At 46.2% G+C, this 22639-nt stretch overlaps 1 protein-coding gene across 1 annotated transcript in view; it reads right to left on the reverse strand.

Moving 5' to 3' along the window:
* The window catches only part of LOC129839993 (alpha-1,6-mannosylglycoprotein 6-beta-N-acetylglucosaminyltransferase B-like), a gene marked incomplete in the record, with an annotated part of 157148 nt that overhangs the window by 13521 nt on the left and 120988 nt on the right, over positions 1–22639 (reverse strand). The window contains 2 exon segments of the mRNA XM_055907761.1: positions 9247–9377; positions 17721–17854. Of these exon segments, the coding sequence (XP_055763736.1) occupies positions 9247–9377; positions 17721–17854 (265 nt within the window).

Here is a 22639-nt window from a genome sequence, read left to right on the forward strand (position 1 = left end):
CCCGCTGTTCCATCATGCAGTAATGGGGCCTTAGGAATACAGACTGTAAAACAGCAAGCCTGCCCATACATTGAAATGAATAGATTATGCCCATACATTGAAATGAATAGATTATGCCCATACATTGAAATGAATAGATTGTACCCATACATTGAAATGAATAGATTATGCCCATACATTGAAATGAATAGATTATGCCCATACATTGAAATGAATAGATTATGCCCATACATTGAAATGAATAGATTACGCCCATACATTGAAATGAATAGATTATGCCCATACATTGAAATTAATAGATTATGCCCATACATTGAAATGAATAGGTTATGCCCGTACATTGAAATGAATAGATTATGCCCGTACATTGAAATGAATAGATTGTGCCCGTACATTGAAATGAATAGATTGCGCCCGTACATTGAAATGAATGGATTGTGCCCATACATTGAAATGAATAGATTGTGCCCATACATTGAAATGAATAGATTATGCCCATACATTGAAATGAATAGATTATGCCCATACATTGAAATGAATAGATTATGCCCATACATTGAAATGAATAGATTGTGCCCATACATTGAAATGAATAGATTGTGCCCATACATTGAAATGAATAAATTATGCCCATACATTGAAATGAATAGATTATGCCCATACATTGAAATGAATAGATTATGCCCATACATTGAAATGAATAGATTATGCCCATACATTGAAATTAATAGATTGTGCCCATGCATTGAAATTAATAGATTATGCCCATACATTGAAATGAATAGATTGTGCCCCTCCATTGAAATGAATAGATTGTGCCCATACATTGAAATGAATAGATTATGCCCATACATTGAAATGAATAGGTTATGCCCGTACATTGAAATGAATAGATTGTAAATAGGGAGTACACATATCTATTGTGGCATACAAGCAAACCACATCTACGCACAATAACAGATGTGCTTTCTGGCTGATTCTATACAGTGCATTCATGTGCCGAAGCAACAGTACGTCTTTCTTCTGAGAGGCACAACCGTTAAACCCAGCAGTGCATCTTAAGTGGATATGGAGGCTTTGGGTTTTTCGTGTGGGTGAGAGAAGTGCAAAGATGTTGACATAAAAGGGGATGCATTTTGAGGTGGTAGATGTGTGCGAGTGTGTGTGAGTGCACTCGTGTGTGTATGTTTGTGTGTGTGCGTCCATGCGCTTCGCCTGTGTGTGTTTAAACATGGGCACCCTTTCATAGCTAGCCTCCACGTCTGAAAAACAAAACAAACCCCCCACCCCTCAATGTGAATCAACCACAGCCCAGGTCTACTTATTGACTTCCTGCTTCCTGGATGTTAAGAAGCTTACTGTATCCCTGTTCTATTGTGTGCTCGCCCTGTAGGCTGTGCTGTAATTGGTTGGCTGCTGCGATAGATGGTTTCCTCTGAGGATTTTCCCAGCCAATTAGGAGATTAGCCAACGCTCTGAGTGCACCAGACACTATGAATTAGAGCCAACGAAACAGAGAGAGAACCACACACACACAGACGCGCACACACGGATGTAACCCAGGCTTAGCCCATGCTAGCTAATACTTGACCTGGCTTGACTGGGCCAGACCCGGGCCACATTAGTAATGCTAATTATCTAACCTGGACTCTATTCTCAGGAATCAGTTCATATAGATCAAGGTTGGGTTACGAGAGAGTGAAAAACCGGCCGGGAATCAGGGAAGATGAAAGGTTTATTTATACAATAGAAGTCAACCTGAACTTTGTGTGGTGGGTTTGAGCTTGTTTGACTGGGTTTCGACTCAAGTGAACTGGATGTCTTGCTAGGAAGTGGCCTGTTGAGGGACCGTAAAGAGAGAAGAGGAAGAGACATGGCTCTTGGATGTGTGTGAGGAGGAGTGTGTGTCTGTGCTGGAGGTAGTGTAATAATGAGCTGGCGCACAGCCCAAAAAGGGATCAAATCAAGCTTCATTTATACAGCACATTTCAGCCATGGAATGCAACGCAATGTATTTCACAGCGAAAAAAAATGAATAAAAAAACGATGAAAATAAAAGCTGAAATATTTACTACACAACAAACATAAGATACAAAACAAAAGAATGACAAGAAGTAAACGACTTAAGAGCCCCCTAAGGAAAAGCAAAGCTAAAAAGAGATGTTTTAAGATCTATTTTAAATGATGTCCACAGTTTGGGCCTCCCTCGTGTTCTCTGGCAGGCAATTCCAGAAGCTGGGAGCATAATAACTAAAGGCTGCCCAAAAAACACCCCTGAAAAGTTGGAAAGGGTGCTGACTAACGGCGAGTAGGCTATAAAAATAAATAAAGATAATTGTGCACTCTATATACAAGCTCCCAGTAATTTATTTGTGCAAACCAACGTTTCGGCATCACTGTGCCTTCTTCAGGGCGAACATACAGCAGTGGAGGCTGCTGAGGGGAGGACGGCTCATAATAATGGCTGCAAAGTGGATGAATGGAATGGCACATGGAAAACATCCACTAATTGGGGGGGGAGGGGGGGGGGGGGGGGGGGGGGGGTGGCATGAACATACTGGCTCCAAAAACACACAGCACCTGCAGACCTTTACATAACTCTATCTTCCTCTCTCCATACTCACAATTTCCCTCGAACTGTTACCATCTCTCTTTCTACCTCTCCAACTCACCCCTGATTTTGAGGAGGCTGGTTGCCAGGACAAGGAGCGATATCCCCGGCAAAAAGCACAAGAAACCCCCTATGCCCATTGGAACACGAGATGAAGTCATCACAATATTGTTTACGGCTTTAGCCTGCCTTACAGGCCCGACTCCCAAGGTTAACATTTCAGAAATCAATACTAGTACTATCCCTTAAAACCCAACACACACCTCTCCTCTACTCATGTCTCCATGATACGACTAAGCCCAATACCACATAGCGCAAGCAAGAACTATCGATTTGTTCGACAAATTGTCTCAAGCGGCAGAAAGAGAGACAGCAGAAGTTAACCCACCATAAAAACAACTGTTTCGAGAGCGTTGAGATAGATAGAACCACTACTTCATAAAATGGGCACGTGAAGTCTGGGTCCGCTCCAGTATATTTGATTGGACCAGATGTCCTAGTCGCTCGCCCACTATTCAATATTCAGAAAGACATCTGTGGCACCACACAGCTTCCCAGTACAATATTTCATCTCTCTCTCTCTCATCACAGACAGCTGCAGGCTAAGATTAGCAGTGGACTATTGAAACCACTTATGTCTTGTCAATTCACCATTATCTCTAAATTAAACACGTATAAAAGAAAAGGGAAAGGAAGGCATTGTGACATTGTGACATTGTGATAGGAGCTTTATGGTCAAACTGACATTCACAAGAGTCTGTATCGTGTGTTCATAGATGTGTGATCATGGAGGAAACGATGAACTAAATGTACGAACCGAGGTTTAAAAGAGAGGGAACAGGGCTGGTGTGTTCGACTGAGAAGAGTCTTACCTGGAGCTGCAGCAGAATATATCATCCATCACGATGCAATGGAGAGAAGCACGGGAGGAAGACGGGAGGGGGGAGGCGATAGGAGAGAAGAGAAGTGTCAAAGAAGAGAGGGGAGAAGAATACGGAAGGGAATAGGGAATCGAGAAGAGGAAAGACAAGAGAAGGAACAAACAAATATTCAACTCTATCTGTCATGTATTACATTTCCCTCCTTCTGTTCCTATAAGGCGGCAATTGCTCAATATTCACACACACTGTCTCTAAAACATCTTCTGTCTCGCCTTGAGATACAAGACTAAACCATTGAATAAGAATCCACGCGAATTGCCGCTCGCCAACAGAGGCAGAGAGAGAACAAAGCTAAGCCACGTCTTTAAATGACATCCAGTTGGAGTCTCTCCCTCATCGAATATGCACTGTGAGCAACCAGGCTGCTTTTGAAAGGAAATTTGGCTGCAAATTAAAGCTGTATGACTCCGTTAAATGTATCCACGTGCGGCTGCGTGCCAAATGTAATATCTTCTACAGATAGTAGATTCATGGCATGTCGATCGTATTATCGGTTATGCCGTTAACAGCTCTGCGCTATTGGTTACAGCTCTGTGGTGTATACCGGGGGAGTGAGAAGTGTGTGAGTGTTTAGGAGGGGTGTGGTAACATGGTGGGAGAGGATGTGAATGTGGATAAGATTGTTACCCCTCTAGTAGTTTATATTGATTTAACCTCTTGTTCTTGACTGTAGCAAATGGAAAGGAGCTGATTTAACACGGTATGCTTCTCATCCATATTGAGTCTGTCTGTGAGTCTCCATGAGTCTATTGGACGGTCTGTCTAAAATCCTGTTTTTGCTTTGTCATTATGGGGTATTATGTGTAGATTGATGAGAAAAATACATTTTAGAATAAGGCTGTAACGTAACAAAATGTGGAAAAAGTCAAGGCGTCTGAATACTTTCCGAATGCACTTAAAAAAAATATATAAAGGCAACATGCAACAATTTCAACGGTTTTACTGAGTTACAGTTCATTATAAGGAAATCAGTCATTTCCTTATATGATTTCCTTATGTGAACTGTAACTTAGTAAAACCGTTGAAATTGTTGCTTGTTGAATTTATATTTTTGTTCAATATAATATACACACACACACACATATATATATATATATATATATATATATATATATATATATATATATATATATATATATATATATATATATATATATATATATATATATATATATATATATATATATACACACACACACACACAACCGGTCAAAAGTTTAACACCTACTTACTCAAGGATTTTTCTTAATTTTTTCTATTTTGTAGAATAATAGTGAAGACATCAAAACTTTGAAATAACACATATTGAATAATGTTGTAACCAAAAAGTGTTAAACAAATTAAAATATATTTTATATTTGAGATTCTTCAAAGTAGACACCATTTGCCTTGTGGACAGCTTTGCACACTCTTGGCATTCTCTCAACCAGCTTCATGAAATAGTCACCTGGAATGCAGGTGTCACTTGTTGTCACCAGGTGTCACCTGGAAACAGGTGTGCCTTGTTAAAAGTTAATGGTAACTCACAGTATGGATTTTCTTTCTTTCCTAATGTGTTTGAGCCAATCAGTTATGTTGTTACAAGGTAGGGGTGGTATACAGAAGATAGCCCTATTTGGTAAAAGACCAAGTCCATATTATGGCAAGAACATCTCAAATAAGCAAAGATAAACGACAGTCCATCATTACTTTAAGACATGAAGGTCAGTCAATGCGGAAAATGTGAATGTTTCTTCAAGTTCAGTTGCAAAAACCATCAAGCGCTATATGAAATTGGCTCTCATGAGGGCCGCCACAGGAAAGGAAGACCCAGAGTTACCTCTGCTGCAGAGGATAAGTTCATAGAGTTTCCAGCCACAGAAATTGCAGCCCAAATAAATGCTTCACAAAGTTCAAGTAACAGACACATCTCAACATCAACTGTTCAGAGGAGGCGGCATGAATCAGGCCTTCATGGTCGAATTGTTGCAAAGAAACCACTACTAAATGACACCAATAATAAGAAGAGACTTGCTTGGGCCAAGAAACACAAGCAATGGACAGACTGGTGGAAAACTGTCCTTTGGTCTGAGTACAAATTTTTTGGTTCCAACCATCGTGTCTTTGTGAGACACAGAGTAGGTGAACGGATGATCTCCGGGGGAGGAGGTGTGATGGTTTGGAGGTGCTTTGCTGGTGATACTGTCTGTGATATATTTAGAATTCAAGGCACACTTAACCAGCATGGCTACCACAGCATTCTGCAGAGATACACCATCCCATCTGGTTTGTGCTTAGTGGGACTATCATTTGTTTTTCAACAGGACAATGACCCAACACACCTCCAGGCTGTGTAAGAACTTTTGACCAAGACGGAGAGTGATGGAGTGCTGCATCAGATGGCCTGGCCTCCACAATCACCTGACCCAATTGAGATGGTTTGGGATGAGTTGGACCGCAGAGTGAAGGAAAAGCAGCCGAAAAGTACTCAGCATATGTGGGAACTTCTTCAAGACTGTTGGAAAAGCATTCCAGGTGAAGCTGGTTGAGAGAATTCCAAGAGTGTGCAAAGCTGTCATCAAGGCAAAGAGTGGCTACTTTGAAGAATCTAAAATCTAAAATATATTTTCATTTGTTTAACACTTTTTTGGCTACTACATGATTCCATATGTATTATTTCATAGTTTTGATGTCTTCACTATTATTCTACAATGTAAGAAATAGTAAAAATAAAAAACTTATGACTGGTACTGTATGTATATACACGGCTCAAAGAAATAAAGGGAACACTTAAACAACACAATGTAACTCCAAGTCAATCACACTTCTGTGAAATCAAACTGTCCACTTAGGAAGCAACACTGATTGACAATAAATTTCACATGCTGTTGTGCAAATGGAATAGACAAAAGGTGGAAATTATAGGCAATTAGCAAGACACCCCCAAAAAAGGAGTGATTCTGCAGGTGGTGACCACAGACCACTTCTCAGTTCCTATGCTTCCTGGCTGATGTTTTGGTCACTTTTGAATGCTGGCGGTGCTCTCACTCTAATGGTAGCATGAGACGGAGTCTACAACCCACACAAGTGGCTCAGGTAGTGCAGCTCATCCAGGATGGCACATCAATGCGAGCTGTGGCAAAAAGGTTTGCTGTGTCTGTCAGCGTAGTGTCCAGAGCATGGAGCTACCAGGAGACAGGCCAGTACATCAGGAGACGTGGAGGAGGCCGTAGGAGGGCAACAACCCAGCAGCAGGACCGCTACCTCCGCCTTTGTGCAAGGAGGTGCACTGCCAGAGCCCTGCAAAATGACCTCCAGCAGGCCACAAATGTGCACGGCCTCCTCCACGTCTCCTGATGTACTGGCCTGTCTCCTGGTAGCGCCTCCATGCTCTGGACACTACGCTGACAGACACAGCAAACCTTTTTGCCACAGCTCGCATTGATGTGCCATCCTGGATGAACTGCACTACCTGAGCCACTTGTGTGGGTTGTAGACTCCGTTTCATGCTACCACTAGAGTGAGAGCACCACCAGCATTCAAAAGTGACCAAAACATCAGCCAGGAAGCATAGGAACTGAGAAGTGGTCTGTGGTCACCACCTGCAGAATCACTCCTTTTTGGGGGTGTCTTGCTAATTGCCTATAATTTCCACCTTTTGTCTATTCCATTTGCACAACAGCATGTGAAATTTATTGTCAATCAGTGTTGCTTCCTAAGTGGACAGTTTAATTTCACAGAAGTGTGATTGACTTAGAGTTACATTGTGTTGTTTAAGTGTTCCCTTAATTTTTTTGAGCAGTGTATATATATATATATTATATTGAACAAAAATATAAACGCAACATGCAACAATTGCGTCGACTTTACTGAGTTACAGTTCATATAAGGAAATCAGTCAATTGAAATATATTCATTAGTACCTAATCTATGGACTTCACATGACTGGGCAGGGGTGGGCGTGGGCGCAAGGCCCACCCACTGGGGAGCCAGGCCCAGCCAATCAGAGTGAATTTTTCCCACAAAAGGGTTTGATACAAACAGAAATATTTCCTGTTTCATCAGCTGTCTCAGACGATCCATCAGGTAAAGAAGCTGGATGTGGTCTGCGGTTGAGAGGCCGGTTGGACTGCCAAATTCTCTAAAATGACGTTGGATGTGGCTTATGGTAGAGAAATTAACATTAAATTCTCTGGCAACAGCTCTGGTGGAGATTCCAGCAGTCAGCATGCCAATTGCACGCTCCCTCAAAACTTGAGACATCTGTGACATTGTGTTGTGTGACAACACTACACATTTTAGAGTGGCCTTTTAACTGTCTCCAGCACAAGATGCAGCTGTGTAATGATCATGCTGTTTAATCAGCTTCTTGATATGCCACACCTGTCAGGTGAATGGATTATCTTGGCAAAGGAAAATGCTAACTTATAGGGATGTAAACAGATTTGTGCACAGCGAGAGAAATAAGTGAGAGAAATAAGCTTTTTGTGCATATGGAACATTTCTGGGATCTTTTATTTCAGCTCAGAAAACGTGGCACCAAAACTTTACATGTTGCTTTGGCATTTTGCTCAGTATATATGCTGTAGACTGTATTCACACATTAAAATGCAAAAAATCAGTCATGCAAAGCACAAATAAAACATCACAGATCACAGAAAAACATTCACATTCCTCCACAAATAAATCCCCAATCAATACTTTAAATTGCCCGAACGGCACCAGAACATCAAGATGAAACGTTTTCAGAATTCTCTTCCAGCAATACGGTGCATTAAAACTAAAAGCAGATTTAGCGGGCTCGGTGGAGACACTAGGAACCTCAAGAGTTAACCAATCCTGTGAACGGATTTGGCAACTCAGGTGTCTGTACTTTAACAGCAAAGTTAGATAAGACGAAAGTTCATAAAGTAAAGCCTTGGAAAAGAAATGGGAGTAATGTAGAGATCTAAGGGTCTTTAGCGAAGTCCAGCCAACTTTTTGATCCAGGATACAGTGACGAGTATCAAACCTGTCGCCTGTAACAAACCGAAGGGCACTGTGGTAGATGCATCCAAAGGTTGAAGAGTAGTAGCAGCTGCACTTTGATAAATAACATCAACATAATCAAGAACAGATACAAATATTGCCTGAATAATCTGCTTCCTACTGCTTAGAGAAAGGCACCATCTGTTTCAATAGAAAAAGCCAACTTGAAATCTTCGCCTCTTATCCAGCTCATCTATATGTTTTTAAACGTCAAATCCACATCAATCCAGATGCCTAAGTATTCATTCTGAGAGCACAGGGATATTACGGGTGCAATTTAGAGTATGAGCTGGATGACATAAAGCAGCTCTAGATTAAAGATCAGATATTCTTTATTCATGAAGGGAATTTGAATGGCACTACAAATATCGAAAAAGACTTGACCCCCCCCGGCACTTTACCCGACTACGTATAACTTTCTATGTCAGTGGGATAATTATCTCTCTGCACCCAGACCTGGACTGAAATAGTGTTGGAAATCTTTCAAGTACATTAAGTGTTTGCTTGAGCCGGCCTGGTGGGTGGGGTTTGTACTTTTGGGACTATCCCATTTCATCGGGCAAGCTAAATCGAGTACAGCTAAAGTATTTGAAATGATACATATTATTTGAACCCATGTTTCGCTGTGAGTGGATTGTGCGTGTGTGTGTGTGTGTGTGTGTGTGTGTGTGTGTGTGTTTTGCCTACCTTCCACATGCTGGCCTCCTTGCCGTAAACCACGGCCATGTTGTTGACCTTGTTCTGCATGATGCTACTCTTCTCCGTGTCGTTCAGCTCCTCAGACACAAAGCCCATGAACGAGTTGTCTGGAGTGTGGGCTGAGGAGAGGAGGGTGAGAGAGAGAGAGAGAGAGAGGAGGGAAAGGGCAGTGAGGGGAAGGGAGAGTGGCAGGAGAAAAGATTGAGACAGATACAGAAGAGATAGTAAACACAGAGGTGTATACCTTCATCTCATTTGAACTTGAGCTTAACAATATCCTCAGTGAAATGTGAAGAGGTTCTACTGATATTGATATGGCCTGTGCCTCAGTCTGATTCTAATATGCTAATTCAAACAGGAATTGTAAGTGTGGCTAATCTAAAAGCTGTCTGTATGCTAAAGTCCTGGCAGTGTTGTGTTAAGTGGTGTGTTAAACCTAGGTGGATTCTGCAGATATCCATAGCATTACAATGCTGAGCGGTTTGGTTTGTATTGTGGGTACATTATAGCCAGGTGGATAGGTACAGATGTAGGATCTTAATTTGAGCCAGTTTGTTACAGCAGGAAAATAATCCTGCAACAGGAAAAGTTAATTATTATGTAGATTCTAATTAATGGACATTTTTTTTGTAGGAGTTGATACATTTTTCGTTAGGGCAAATCAAGTCGGACATTTTAAATGGAAATTGCAAACTTTAGAAGCTTTTTAAACTCTTGAATACACTCGATGTTTGCATTTCCATCTCTGCTGGAAAACTCTCAGCAACAAATCAGTGATCATCTGTACTGGTGGAGCAGAAAATATAGCGATGCTAAGTGGTGCAGTGGAGGATGGAGTGGGTGAGGGTGGATAAAGTCAAGTGCTCAGTTAGCTCAATGACATGCTATAAAAAGCAGAGCCAGTCAGATAGTGAAGGCCAGGACTCTATGATGGTGGAATCCTACTGTGTCCCACTGTGGCCTCCTAACTCTCAAATCACAGTGGTCTCCTAACGCTCCCTCCTAACTATCCCATCACTCTGGCCTCCCAACTCTCACATCACTGTGGCCTCCCAACTCTCGCATCACTGTGGCCTCCCAACTCTCGCATCACTGTGGCCTCCCAACTCTCGCATCACTGTGGCCTCCCAACTCTCGCATCACTGTGGCCTCCCAACTCTCGCATCACTGTGGCCTCCCAACTCTCGCATCACTGTGGCCTCCCAACTCTCGCATCACTGTGGCCTCCCAACTCTCACATCACTGTGGCCTCCCAACTCTGGCCTCCAAACTATCCCATCACCCTGGCCTCCCAACTATCCCATCACCCTGGCCTCCCAACTATCCCATCACCCTGGCCTCCCAACTATCCCATCACCCTGGCCTCGCAACTATCCCATCACCCTGGCCTCCCAACTCTCGCATCACCGTGGCCTCCCAACTATCCCATCACCCTGGCCTCCCAACTATCCCATCACCCTGGCCTCGCAACTCTCGCATCACCGTGGCCTCCCAACTCTCGCATCACCCTGGCCTCGCAACTATCCCATCACCCTGGCCTCGCAACTATCCCATCACCCTGGCCTCGCAACTATCCCATCACCGTGGCCTCCCAACTCTCGCATCACCGTGGCCTCCCAACTCTCGCATCACCGTGGCCTCCCAACTCTCGCATCACCGTGGCCTCCCAACTCTCGCATCACCGTGGCCTCCCAACTCTCGCATCACCGTGGCCTCCCAACTCTCGCATCACCGTGGCCTCCCAACTCTCGCATCACCGTGGCCTCCCAACTCTCGCATCACAGTGGCCTCCCAACTCTCGCATCACAGTGGCCTGTGATTGCTAATTGTTACTAATTGCGTAGTTATTGAGGTTCGCTAGCCAGCTATTTTCGTCCTAACGCAACGCAACGTAGCCAACACTGCTAGCTAGCCAGCTTGCCACCGAATAGCAGCATTGTAGAAACGAGTGCATTACAACGGAACGACTTGACTAGTGTAGTGTTAGCTGGCTACACAGTTGTCTTTGCTATCTTTGATTTGTTTGATCTTAGCTAGCTACTTAGCTGGCTACATAGCCGTCTTTGTATCAAAGATAATTGTGTAGTTATCGAGGTTCGCTGAGGTTCGCTAGCCAGGTATTCTCGTCCTAACGTAACGTAAGGTAGTCAACCCTGCTAGCTAGCCAGCTAGCCACCGATTAGCAGCACTGTAGAAACGATTACATTACAACGGAACGACTTGATTTGTGTAGTGTTAGCTAGCTACATAGTTTTCTTTGCTAGCTTTGTATCTAAGATAATTGTGTAGCTTTGAGTAATTATCGGTTAGCTAGCCAGCTATTTTCGCCTGCCGCGCTGCCGTCCTCCTACCTAGCCAACACTGCTAGCTAACACTGCTAGCTAGCCAACTTCTACCGAATAGCAGCACTGTAGAAACTTACATTACAACGGAACGACTTGATTAGCGTAGTGTTAGCTAGTTGTCTTTGCTGTCCTTGTATCCATGATAATTGTGTAGTTTAGAGAAATTTAGAGAAATTGTCGAGGTCACCTAGCCAGCTTCACTTTCAACAACGCAGCTACTGCTAGCCAGGCTACTTCACCAGCCAGCAGTACTATATCATTTTAGTCAATAAGATCTTTTATTTTATTTATTTTTTGCAACGTAAGCTTAACTTTCTGAACATTCGAGACGTGTAGCCCACTTGTCATTCTAATCTCCTTTGCTTTAGCGTAGCCTCTTCTGTAGCCTGTCAACTATGTGTCTGTCTATCCCTGTTCTCTCCTCTCTGCACAGACCATACAAACGCTTCACACCGCGTGGCCGCGCCCACCCTAACCTGGTGGTCCCAGCCCGCACGACCCACGTGGAGTTCCAGGTCTCCGGTAGCCTCTGGAACTGCCGATCCGCGGCCAACAAGGCAGAGCTCATCTCAGCCTATGCGTCCCTCCAGTCCCTCGACTTCTTGGCACTGACGGAAACATGGCTCACCACAGATAACACTGCTACTCCTACTGCTCTCTCTTCGTCTGCCCACGTGTTCTCGCACACCCCGAGAGCTTCTGGTCAGCGGGGTGGTGGCACCGGGATCCTCATCTCTCCCAAGTGGTCATTCTCTCTTTCTCCCCTTACCCATCTGTCTATCGCCTCCTTTGAATTCCATGCTGTCACAGTTACCAGCCCTTTCAAGCTTAACATCCTTATCATTTATCGCCCTCCAGGTTCCCTTGGAGAGTTCATCAATGAGCTTGATGCCTTGATAAGCTCCTTTCCTGAGGACGGCTCACCTCTCACAGTTCTGGGTGACTTTAACCTCCCCATGTCTACCTTTGACTCATTCCTCTCTGCCTCCTTCTTTCCACTCCTCTCCTCTTTTGACCTCACCCTCTCACCTTCCCCCCCTACTCACAAGGCAGGCAATACGCTTGACCTCATCTTTACTAGATGCTGTTCTTCCACTAACCTCATTGCAACTCCCCTCCAAGTCTCCGACCACTACCTTGTATCCTTTCCCCTCTCGCTCTCATCCAACACTTCCCACACTGCCCCTACTCGGATGGTATCGCGCCGTCCCAACCTTCGCTCTCTCTCCCCCGCTACTCTCTCCTCTTCCATCCTATCATCTCTTCCCTCTGCCCAAACCTTCTCCAACCTATCTCCTGATTCTGCCTCCTCAACCCTCCTCTCCTCCCTTTCTGCATCCTTTGACTCTCTATGTCCCCTATCCTCCAGGCCGGCTCGGTCCTCCCCTCCCGCTCCGTGGCTCGACGACTCATTGCGAGCTCACAGAACAGGGCTCCGGGCAGCCGAGCGGAAATGGAGGAAAACTCGCCTCCCTGCGGACCTGGCATCCTTTCACTCCCTCCTCTCTACATTTTCCTCTTCTGTCTCTGCTGCTAAAGCCACTTTCTACCACTCTAAATTCCAAGCATCTGCCTCTAACCCTAGGAAGCTCTTTGCCACCTTCTCCTCCCTCCTGAATCCTCCTCCCCCTCCCCCCCCCCTCCTCCCTCTCTGCAGACGACTTCGTCAACCATTTTGAAAAGAAGGTCGACGACATCCGAGCCTCGTTTGCTAAGTCAAACGACACCGCTGGTTCTGCTCACACTGCCCTACCCTGTGCTTTGACCTCTTTCTCCCCTCTCTCTCCAGATGAAATCTCGCGTCTTGTGACGGCCGGCCGCCCAACAACCTGCCCGCTTGACCCTATCCCCTCCTCTCTTCTCCAGACCATTTCCGGAGACCTTCTCCCTTACCTCACCTCGCTCATCAACTCATCCCTGACCGCTGGCTACGTCCCTTCCGTCTTCAAGAGAGCGAGAGTTGCACCCCTTCTGAAAAAACCTACACTCGATCCCTCCGATGTCAACAACTACAGACCAGTATCCCTTCTTTCTTTTCTCTCCAAAACTCTTGAACGTGCCGTCCTTGGCCAGCTCTCCTGCTATCTCTCTCAGAATGACCTTCTTGATCCAAATCAGTCAGGTTTCAAGACTAGTCACTCAACTGAGACTGCTCTTCTCTGTATCACGGAGGCGCTCCGCACTGCTAAAGCTAACTCTCTCTCCTCTGCTCTCATCCTTCTAGACCTATCGGCTGCCTTCGATACTGTGAACCATCAGATCCTCCTCTCCACCCTCTCCGAGTTGGGCATCTCCGGCGCGGCCCACGCTTGGATTGCGTCCTACCTGACAGGTCGCTCCTACCAGGTGGCGTGGCGAGAATCTGTCTCCTCACCACGCGCTCTCACCACTGGTGTCCCCCAGGGCTCTGTTCTAGGCCCTCTCCTATTCTCGCTATACACCAAGTCACTTGGCTCTGTCATAACCTCACATGGTCTCTCCTATCATTGCTATGCAGACGACACACAATTAATCTTCTCCTTTCCCCCTTCTGATGACCAGGTGGCGAATCGCATCTCTGCATGTCTGGCAGACATATCAGTGTGGATGACGGATCACCACCTCAAGCTGAACCTCGGCAAGACGGAGCTGCTCTTCCTCCCGGGGAAGGACTGCCCGTTCCATGATCTCGCCATCACGGTTGACAACTCCATTGTGTCCTCCTCCCAGAGAGCTAAGAACCTTGGCGTGATCCTGGACAACACCCTGTCGTTCTCAACTAACATCAAGGCGGTGGCCCGTTCCTGTAGGTTCATGCTCTACAACATCCGCAGAGTACGACCCTGCCTCACACAGGAAGCGGCGCAGGTCCTAATCCAGGCACTTGTCATCTCCCGTCTGGATTACTGCAACTCGCTGTTGGCTGGGCTCCCTGCCTGTGCCATCAAACCCCTACAACTCATCCAGAACGCCGCAGCCCGTCTGGTGTTCAACCTTCCCAAGTTCTCTCACGTCACCCCGCTCCTCCGCTCTCTCCACTGGCTTCCAGTTGAAGCTCGCATCCGCTACAAGACCATGGTGCTTGCCTACGGAGCTGTGAGGGGAACGGCACCTCAGTACCTTCAGGCTCTGATCAGGCCCTACACCCAAACAAGGGCACTGCGTTCATCCACCTCTGGCCTGCTCGCCTCCCTACCACTGAGGAAGTACAGGTCCCGCTCAGCCCAGTCAAAACTGTTCGCTGCTCTGGCACCCCAATGGTGGAACAAACTCCCTCATGACGCCAGGACAGCGGAGTCAATCACCACCTTCCGGAGACACCTGAAACCCCACTTCTTCAAGGAATACCTAGGATAGGATAAAGCAATCCTTCTGCCCCCCCCCCCCCCCCCTTAAAAGATTTAGATGCACTATTGTAAAGTGGCTGTTCCACTGGATGTCATTAGGTGAATGCACCAATTTGTAAGTCGCTCTGGATAAGAGCGTCTGCTAAATGACTTAAATGTAAAAAATGTAATGTAATGCCTCCCAACTCTCGCATCACCGTGGCCTCCCAACTCTCGCATCACCGTGGCCTCCCAACTCTCGCATCACCGTGGCCTCCCAACTCTCGCATCACCGTGGCCTCCCAACTCTCGCATCACCGTGGCCTCCCAACTCTCGCATCACCGTGGCCTCCCAACTCTCGCATCACCGTGGCCTCCCAACTCTCGCATCACCGTGGCCTCCCAACTCTCGCATCACCGTGGCCTCCCAACTCTCGCATCACCCTGGCCTCCCAACTCTCGCATCACCCTGGCCTCCCAACTCTCGCATCACCCTGGCCTCCCAACTCTCGCAACACCCTGGCCTCCCAACTCTCGCATCACCCTGGCCTCCCAACTCTCGCATCACCCTGGCCTCCTAACTCTCGCATCACCCTGGCCTCCTAACTCTCGCATCACCCTGGCCTCCTAACTCTCGCATCACCCTGGCCTCCTAACTCTCGCATCACCCTGGCCTCCTAACTCTCGCATCACCCTGGCCTCCTAACTCTCGCATCACCGTGGCCTCCCAACTCTCGCATCACCGTGGCCTCCCAACTCTCGCATCACCGTGGCCTCCCAACTCTCGCATCACCGTGGCCTCCCAACTCTCGCATCACCGTGGCCTCCCAACTCTCGCATCACCGTGGCCTCCCAACTCTCGCATCACCCTGGCCTCCCAACTCTCACATCACCCTGGCCTCCCAACTCTCGCATCACCCTGGCCTCCCAACTCTCGCATCACCCTGGCCTCCCAACTCTCGCATCACCCTGGCCTCCCAACTCTCGCATCACCCTGGCCTCCCAACTCTCGCATCACCCTGGCCTCCCAACTCTCGCATCACTGTGGCCTCCCAACTCTCGCATCACTCTGGCCTCCCAACTCTCGCATCACTCTGGCCTCCCAACTCTCGCATCACTCTGGCCTCCCAACTCTCGCATCACTCTGGCCTCCTAACTCTCGCATCACTGTGGCCTCCCAACTCTCGCATCACTGTGGCCTCCCAACTCTCGCATCACTCTGGCCTCCCAACTCTCGCATCACTCTGGCCTCCCAACTCTCGCATCACTCTGGCCTCCCAACTCTCGCATCACTCTGGCCTCCCAACACTCGCATCACTCTGGCCTCCCAACACTCGCATCACTCTGGCCTCCCAACACTCGCATCACTCTGGCCTCCCAACTCTCGCATCACTCTGGCCTCCCAACTCTCGCATCACTCTGGCCTCCCAACTCTCGCATCACTCTGGCCTCCCAACTCTCGCATCACTCTGGCCTCCCAACTCTCGCATCACTCTGGCCTCCCAACTCTCGCATGTCTGGCCTCCCAACTCTCGCATGTCTGGCCTCCCAACTCTCGCATCACTCTGGCCTCCCAACTCTCGCATCACTCTGGCCTCCCAACTCTCGCATGTCTGGCCTCCCAACTCTCGCATCACTCTGGCCTCCCAACTCTCGCATCACTCTGGCCTCCCAACTCTCGCATCACTCTGGCCTCCCAACACTCGCATCACTCTGGCCTCCCAACACTCGCATCACTCTGGCCTCCCAACACTCGCATCACTCTGGCCTCCCAACACTCGCATCACTCTGGCCTCCCAACTCTCGCATCACTCTGGCCTCCCAACTCTCGCATCACTCTGGCCTCCCAACTCTCGCATCACTCTGGCCTCCCAACTCTCGCATCACTCTGGCCTCCCAACTCTCGCATCACTCTGGCCTCCCAACTCTCGCATCACTCTGGCCTCCCAACTCTCGCATCACTCTGGCCTCCTAACTCTCGCATCACTCTGGCCTCCTAACTCTCGCATCACTCTGGCCTCCTAACTCTCGCATCACTCTGGCCTCCTAACTCTCGCATCACTCTGGCCTCCTAACTCTCGCATCACTCTGGCCTCCTAACTCTCGCATCACTCTGGCCTCCTAACTCTCGCATCACTCTGGCCTCCTAACTCTCGCATCACTCTGGCCTCCTAACTCTCGCATCACTCTGGCCTCCTAACTCTCGCATCACTCTGGCCTCCTAACTCTCGCATCACTCTGGCCTCCTAACTCTCGCATCACTCTGGCCTCCTAACACTCGCATCACTCTGGCCTCCTAACTCTCGCATCACTCTGGCCTCCTAACTCTCGCATCACTCTGGCCTCCTAACTCTCGCATCACTCTGGCCTCCTAACTCTCGCATCACTCTGGCCTCCTAACTCTCGCATCACTCTGGCCTCCTAACTCTCGCATCACTCTGGCCTCCTAACTCTCGCATCACTCTGGCCTCCTAACTCTCGCATCACTCTGGCCTCCTAACTCTCGCATCACTCTGGCCTCCTAACTCTCGCATCACTCTGGCCTCCTAACTCTCGCATCACTCTGGCCTCCTAACTCTCGCATCACTCTGGCCTCCTAAAAAGTTTCATGGGTCGAGCTTTGCCTTGGAACCTCGCACCCCTCCCCCTGAATCGCTATAGTATAATGACGATGTTTGTGTCCAATACCGCGGTAGACTGAATCAATCTGAGACCAGGAAATCTTACAGATTGGGCCTTTAATCATAGTCTCTGCAACCATCCATTGGGTTGTAATACTAATGAGTGATAGTCCATATTGATGTATACTTACGGAACATGGTCATGTACTGTCTGGAGTTGAGGTTCCAGTAGCCCCAGTTGGTCCTGTAGCCGTGCAGGGTGGCGTAGTCCTCATGGTTGTAGGCCGGCTCTGTCCCGAAGGTGTCAATCACACGGATGTGGCACCTGAAATAAGGAGCACATTTTAACACGACACCACCGAGCAATTTACACATCGGACATTTCCTGTCAAAAGTGGGCACTGGTATAAAATGTGAGATTAATTTAAACATCATGTGTATTTCTGAACATGCTGAAAACTGATAATACTTGTCAGAACAGACAAAGCCCGACTTCTGAATGCTTGTTATTGACATGAATGATTTGTATGAATGTAAATAACTAAATAAATTACATGTCACAATAGATTTTTAGACAGCATTAACCATTTCAATAATGGCCACAATACATCACCACCGCTCTTTTCCCCCCGAAAGCCTTTGTGTTTTCTCAAAGGCCGTAATCACAAGTGGAGAGACAGAGATAGAAGACGGACTGTGTTGGTTAATCGGTCTTTTAAAAAGTGTGTGTATGTGTGTGTGTGTATTTGTCTGCTCGATATGCAGGATGTGTGTCTGACTGACAAGCCTTGTGTACGTGTCTGTCAAGAACACAGAACAGCAACGCACGTTAAATACCATCAATACCAGTCTTCAAGACACACATTGCTGAACATACTATCAACACCACGGAGACAGAAGCTCACTGTGGAACTGTTGTTAAGTAGAAGTTAGTAGATATAGCTGTGCTTCTGTTGATGGGAGAGGCATCAATCATTTCTGTTGTTCCAAAAGCTACCAAGGGTTGTTTGGGAGCTGAGATGGAAAACCAAGAAATATAAGCAGAATTAAAGGCCAGTTTACCCTCTCAGAAATGTAAGGGCACGTAATTGAACTAGAAGCAGCATGGTAAAGTAATGGCTATGGGGAATACTGAGAAATTGGGTATTAACTATCTCTTGGAATCAAGGAAACATGGTGACATGGTAACTCACTGATTCCCTACACACGCTCTAAAGCCCTAACAGTTCTTTGCCAGTCTAGTGAGTGTTAAATGCTGCCACTGTCTGAGCTCAGGGACGATTAGTAGAAGAGCAGTGAGAGCCCAGGGCATTTCCATCGAAAAGGACCCACGCGCACCAACATGTGAAGTACGTAGGAGCATATCAAATTGGGTGTCAAGGCCTCCCGGGTGGCGCAGTGGTCTAGGGCACTGCATCGCAGTGCTAACTGCGCCACCAGAGTCTCTGGGTTCGCGCCCAGGCTCTGTCGCAGCCGGCCGCGACCGGGAGGTCCGTGGGGCGACGCACAATTGGCATAGCGTCGTCCGGGGTAGGGAGGGTTTGGCCGGTAGGGATATCCTTGTCTCATCGCGCTCCAGCGACTCCTGTGGCGGGCCGGGCGCAGTGCGCGCCAACCAAGGGGGCCAGGTACACGGTGTTTCCTCCGACACATTGGTGCGGCTGGCTTCCGGGTTGGAGGCGCGCTGTGTTAAAGAAGCAGTACGGCTGGTTGGGTTGTGCTTCGGAGGACGCATGGCTTTCGACCTTCGTCTCTCCCGAGCCCGTACGGGAGTTGTAGCGATGAGACAAGGTAGTAATTACTAGCGATTGGATACCACGAAAATTGGGGAGAAAATGGGGTAAAAAATAAAAAAATAAAAAATAAAAAAAATTGGGTGTCAAATGAAAGCTAAGAGTCTATATTTTGGGGAAATTAAGGCATAGATACCTTTTTCTTTCCATTTTCCATCTTAAAAACTTGGCATAAGTAAAGGCTTTAATTTATGGAGAAAAAGACGTAAAAGGGGTCTTAGAAAATATACCAGAAAAAGTCTTAAAAGGTATCAGAAATACAGTACCAGTAAAACGTTTGCACACACCTACTCATTCAAGGGTTTTTCTTTATTTTTACTATTTTCTACATTGTAGAATAATAGTGAAGACATCAAAACTATGAAATAATAACACACATGGAATCATGTAGTAACCAAAAAAGTGTTAAACAAATGGAAATATATTCTATATTTGAGATTCGTCAATGTAGCCACCCTTTGCCTTGATGACAGCTTTACACACTCTTGGCATTCTCTCAACCAGCTTCATGAGGTAGTCACCTGGAACGCATTTCAATTAACAGGTGTGCCTTGTAAAAAGTTAATGTGTGGAATTTCTTTCCTTCTTAATGCGTTTGAGCTTATCAGTTGTGTTGTGACAAGGTAGGGTGGTATACAGAAGATCGCCATTTTTGGTAAAAGACCAAGTCCATATTATGGCAAGAACAGCTCAAATAAGCAAAGAGAAATGACAGTCAATCATTACTTTAAGACATGGAGGTCAGTCAGTCAATGTAGAACATTTCAACAACTTTTAAAGTATCTTCAATTGCAGTCGCAAAAACCATCAAGCACTATGATGAAACTGGCTCTCATGAGAACCGCCACAGAAGTAACTCTGGGAAGACCCAGAGTTCATTAGAGTTCATTAGAGTTACCAGCCTAAGTTCATTAGAGTTACCAGCCTCAGGAATTGCAACCCAAAGAAATGCTTCACAGAGTTCAAGTGACAGACACATCTCAACATCAACTGTTCAGAGGAGACTGTGTGAATCAGGCCTTCATGGTCGAATTGCTGCAAAGGAACCACTACTAAAGGTCACCAATAATAAGAAGAGACTTGCTTGGGCCAAGAAACACGAGCAATGGACATTAGACCTGGTGGAAATCTGTCCTTTCATCTGAGGAGTTCAAATTTGAGATTTTTGGTTCCAACCATCGTGTCTTTGTGAGACACAAAGTAGGTGAACGGGTGATCTCTGCATGTGTGGTTCCCACCGTGAAGCATGGAGGAGGAGGTGTGATGGTGTGGGGGTGCTTTGCTGGTGACACTGTCAGTGATTTATTTAGAATTCAATGCACATTTAACCCATATGGCTACCACAACATTCTGCAGTGATACACCATCTCATCTGGTTTCCCCTAAGTGGGACTATCATTTGTTTTTCAACAGGACAATGACCCAAAACACACCTCTCGGCTGTTTAAGGGCTATTTGACCAAGGAGAGTGATAGAGTGCAGCATCAGATGACCTGACAATCACCCGACCTCAAACAAATTGAGATGGTTTGAGATTAATTGGACCGCAGAGAGTGAAGAAAAAGCAGTCAACAAGTGCTCAGCATTTGTGCGAACTCCTTCAAGACTGTTGGAAATAAAGAAAAACCAATGAATGAATGGGTGTGTCCAAACTTTTCACTGGTACTGTACATTAAAACACAATCATGTTGACGTAAATACCCCTGGCAACTGATATCAAAACGTATATTTAGTTTTGGAGATGTTGTTTACCTTTTGCACGTTTCAGAAATATTGCCTTGTAATACCGTTACCAACAACCCACATATCTGTACGATCATTTTGTAATTTCTCTCCTTCATGTGGAGCGAGGATAATGCGAGTGCAGAGAAGTAACACGTAATGGTAGACACACCAATTAGTTCTAGTCATTTTAATGGTAGAAATGTTGTTTATAAATTATTAAGTGATTCAACACAATTTGTTGACCAAAACGACCCCAAAAAATCTAGAATGGAATGTCTGCAACCTAATTGGCTACAATGGGAAATCGTAACAGTCACAAACCACAGTTGGGTCACCTTCTACCGTTCTCCCTTCCACTGGCATACTGTATGTTATGTTCAGCTGTTAACTTTCTTTGTCTTCCTGTCGTCTAGTGGTCAAACCAACAGTGTTAAAACAGTCCGAGTCTGGACAACCCCTGCCTCTCTCTCTCCCGCTATCTACCTCCATCTCTCACTCTCCAGTTATTGTCACCTCTCCCAGCTGTTAGTGACACCCACCCATGAGCCCCCTCTCTCTCCATTTACCTTAACCAGCATCCTCACTGCTGAGCACCAACCTACACCGGACGTTCATGGATGTTGAAAAGTAGATGAACTTTGGTCAGTCCGCCTTGGCTTTAGATGTTAATGTCAAAGGACGGACCGGACTGGACCAAATCTGAGACCTATCATAGACGTATGTTTCACAAGTTTGGCTAGCATAGTACAGTACAGTGAGTAGAGCACAGCAGAGTACTGTTCAATACACTAGCACAGTACAATATAGAACACTAAAGAAAAGTTGAGTATAGTACAGTATACAATATACTCTACTGAACTATACTCTACTGTACTGTACTGTATTCTACTGCACTGTATTGAATTCTACCCTACTCTGCTTTGCTGTACTGAACTCTACTGTAATGTACTCTACTGTACTGTATTGTGCTCTACTGTACTGTATTGTACTCTACTGTACTGTATTGTACTCTACTGTACTGTATTGTACTCTTACGTACTGTATTGTAATCTACTGTGCTCTACTGTGATGTCCAAACAGAGAATGACATTCATATCCATAATTATGCATTTCTGTGTAGTACAGACCAGGGACCCATGATGTAATTCTGTTACCGTAATTCTGTTACCGGGTGTACATCCACTTTACTTACTTACTTCAATAACAAAAAAATAGATTTTTTCAAACTCAAGGTACCATGACATAGCTGACAACCTATTTTTTCTGCTGATGTCTTTGAATCTTAATTCAGAGCATAAAAACCTGAGAGAGATTTTACCGCAATTCCATTACGGTTTGATCACAGTTTTTCCACTCAATTCGTTTTTGTTTAATTTTCTGCGGAAATTGTTCAAAGTAATCCTTCTGCATAGTTTTAGAGTTTGTTCATCTTTGAAATCAATAGTTTTTGTTTGGCATACATTTTTAAAGTCAAAGCGCAATTCCCTAACCGTGGAATACCGAGCAGAGTGCGTGTGTGGATGGATAGACCCATGGTATCCCCTAGTTTGAGACAGGGCTGAAATGTTCTGCTAGAATCGGTTTCAGTTTTC

This window comes from Salvelinus fontinalis, chromosome 40, assembly GCF_029448725.1.
Source record: "Salvelinus fontinalis isolate EN_2023a chromosome 40, ASM2944872v1, whole genome shotgun sequence".
NCBI lineage: Eukaryota > Metazoa > Chordata > Actinopteri > Salmoniformes > Salmonidae > Salvelinus > Salvelinus fontinalis.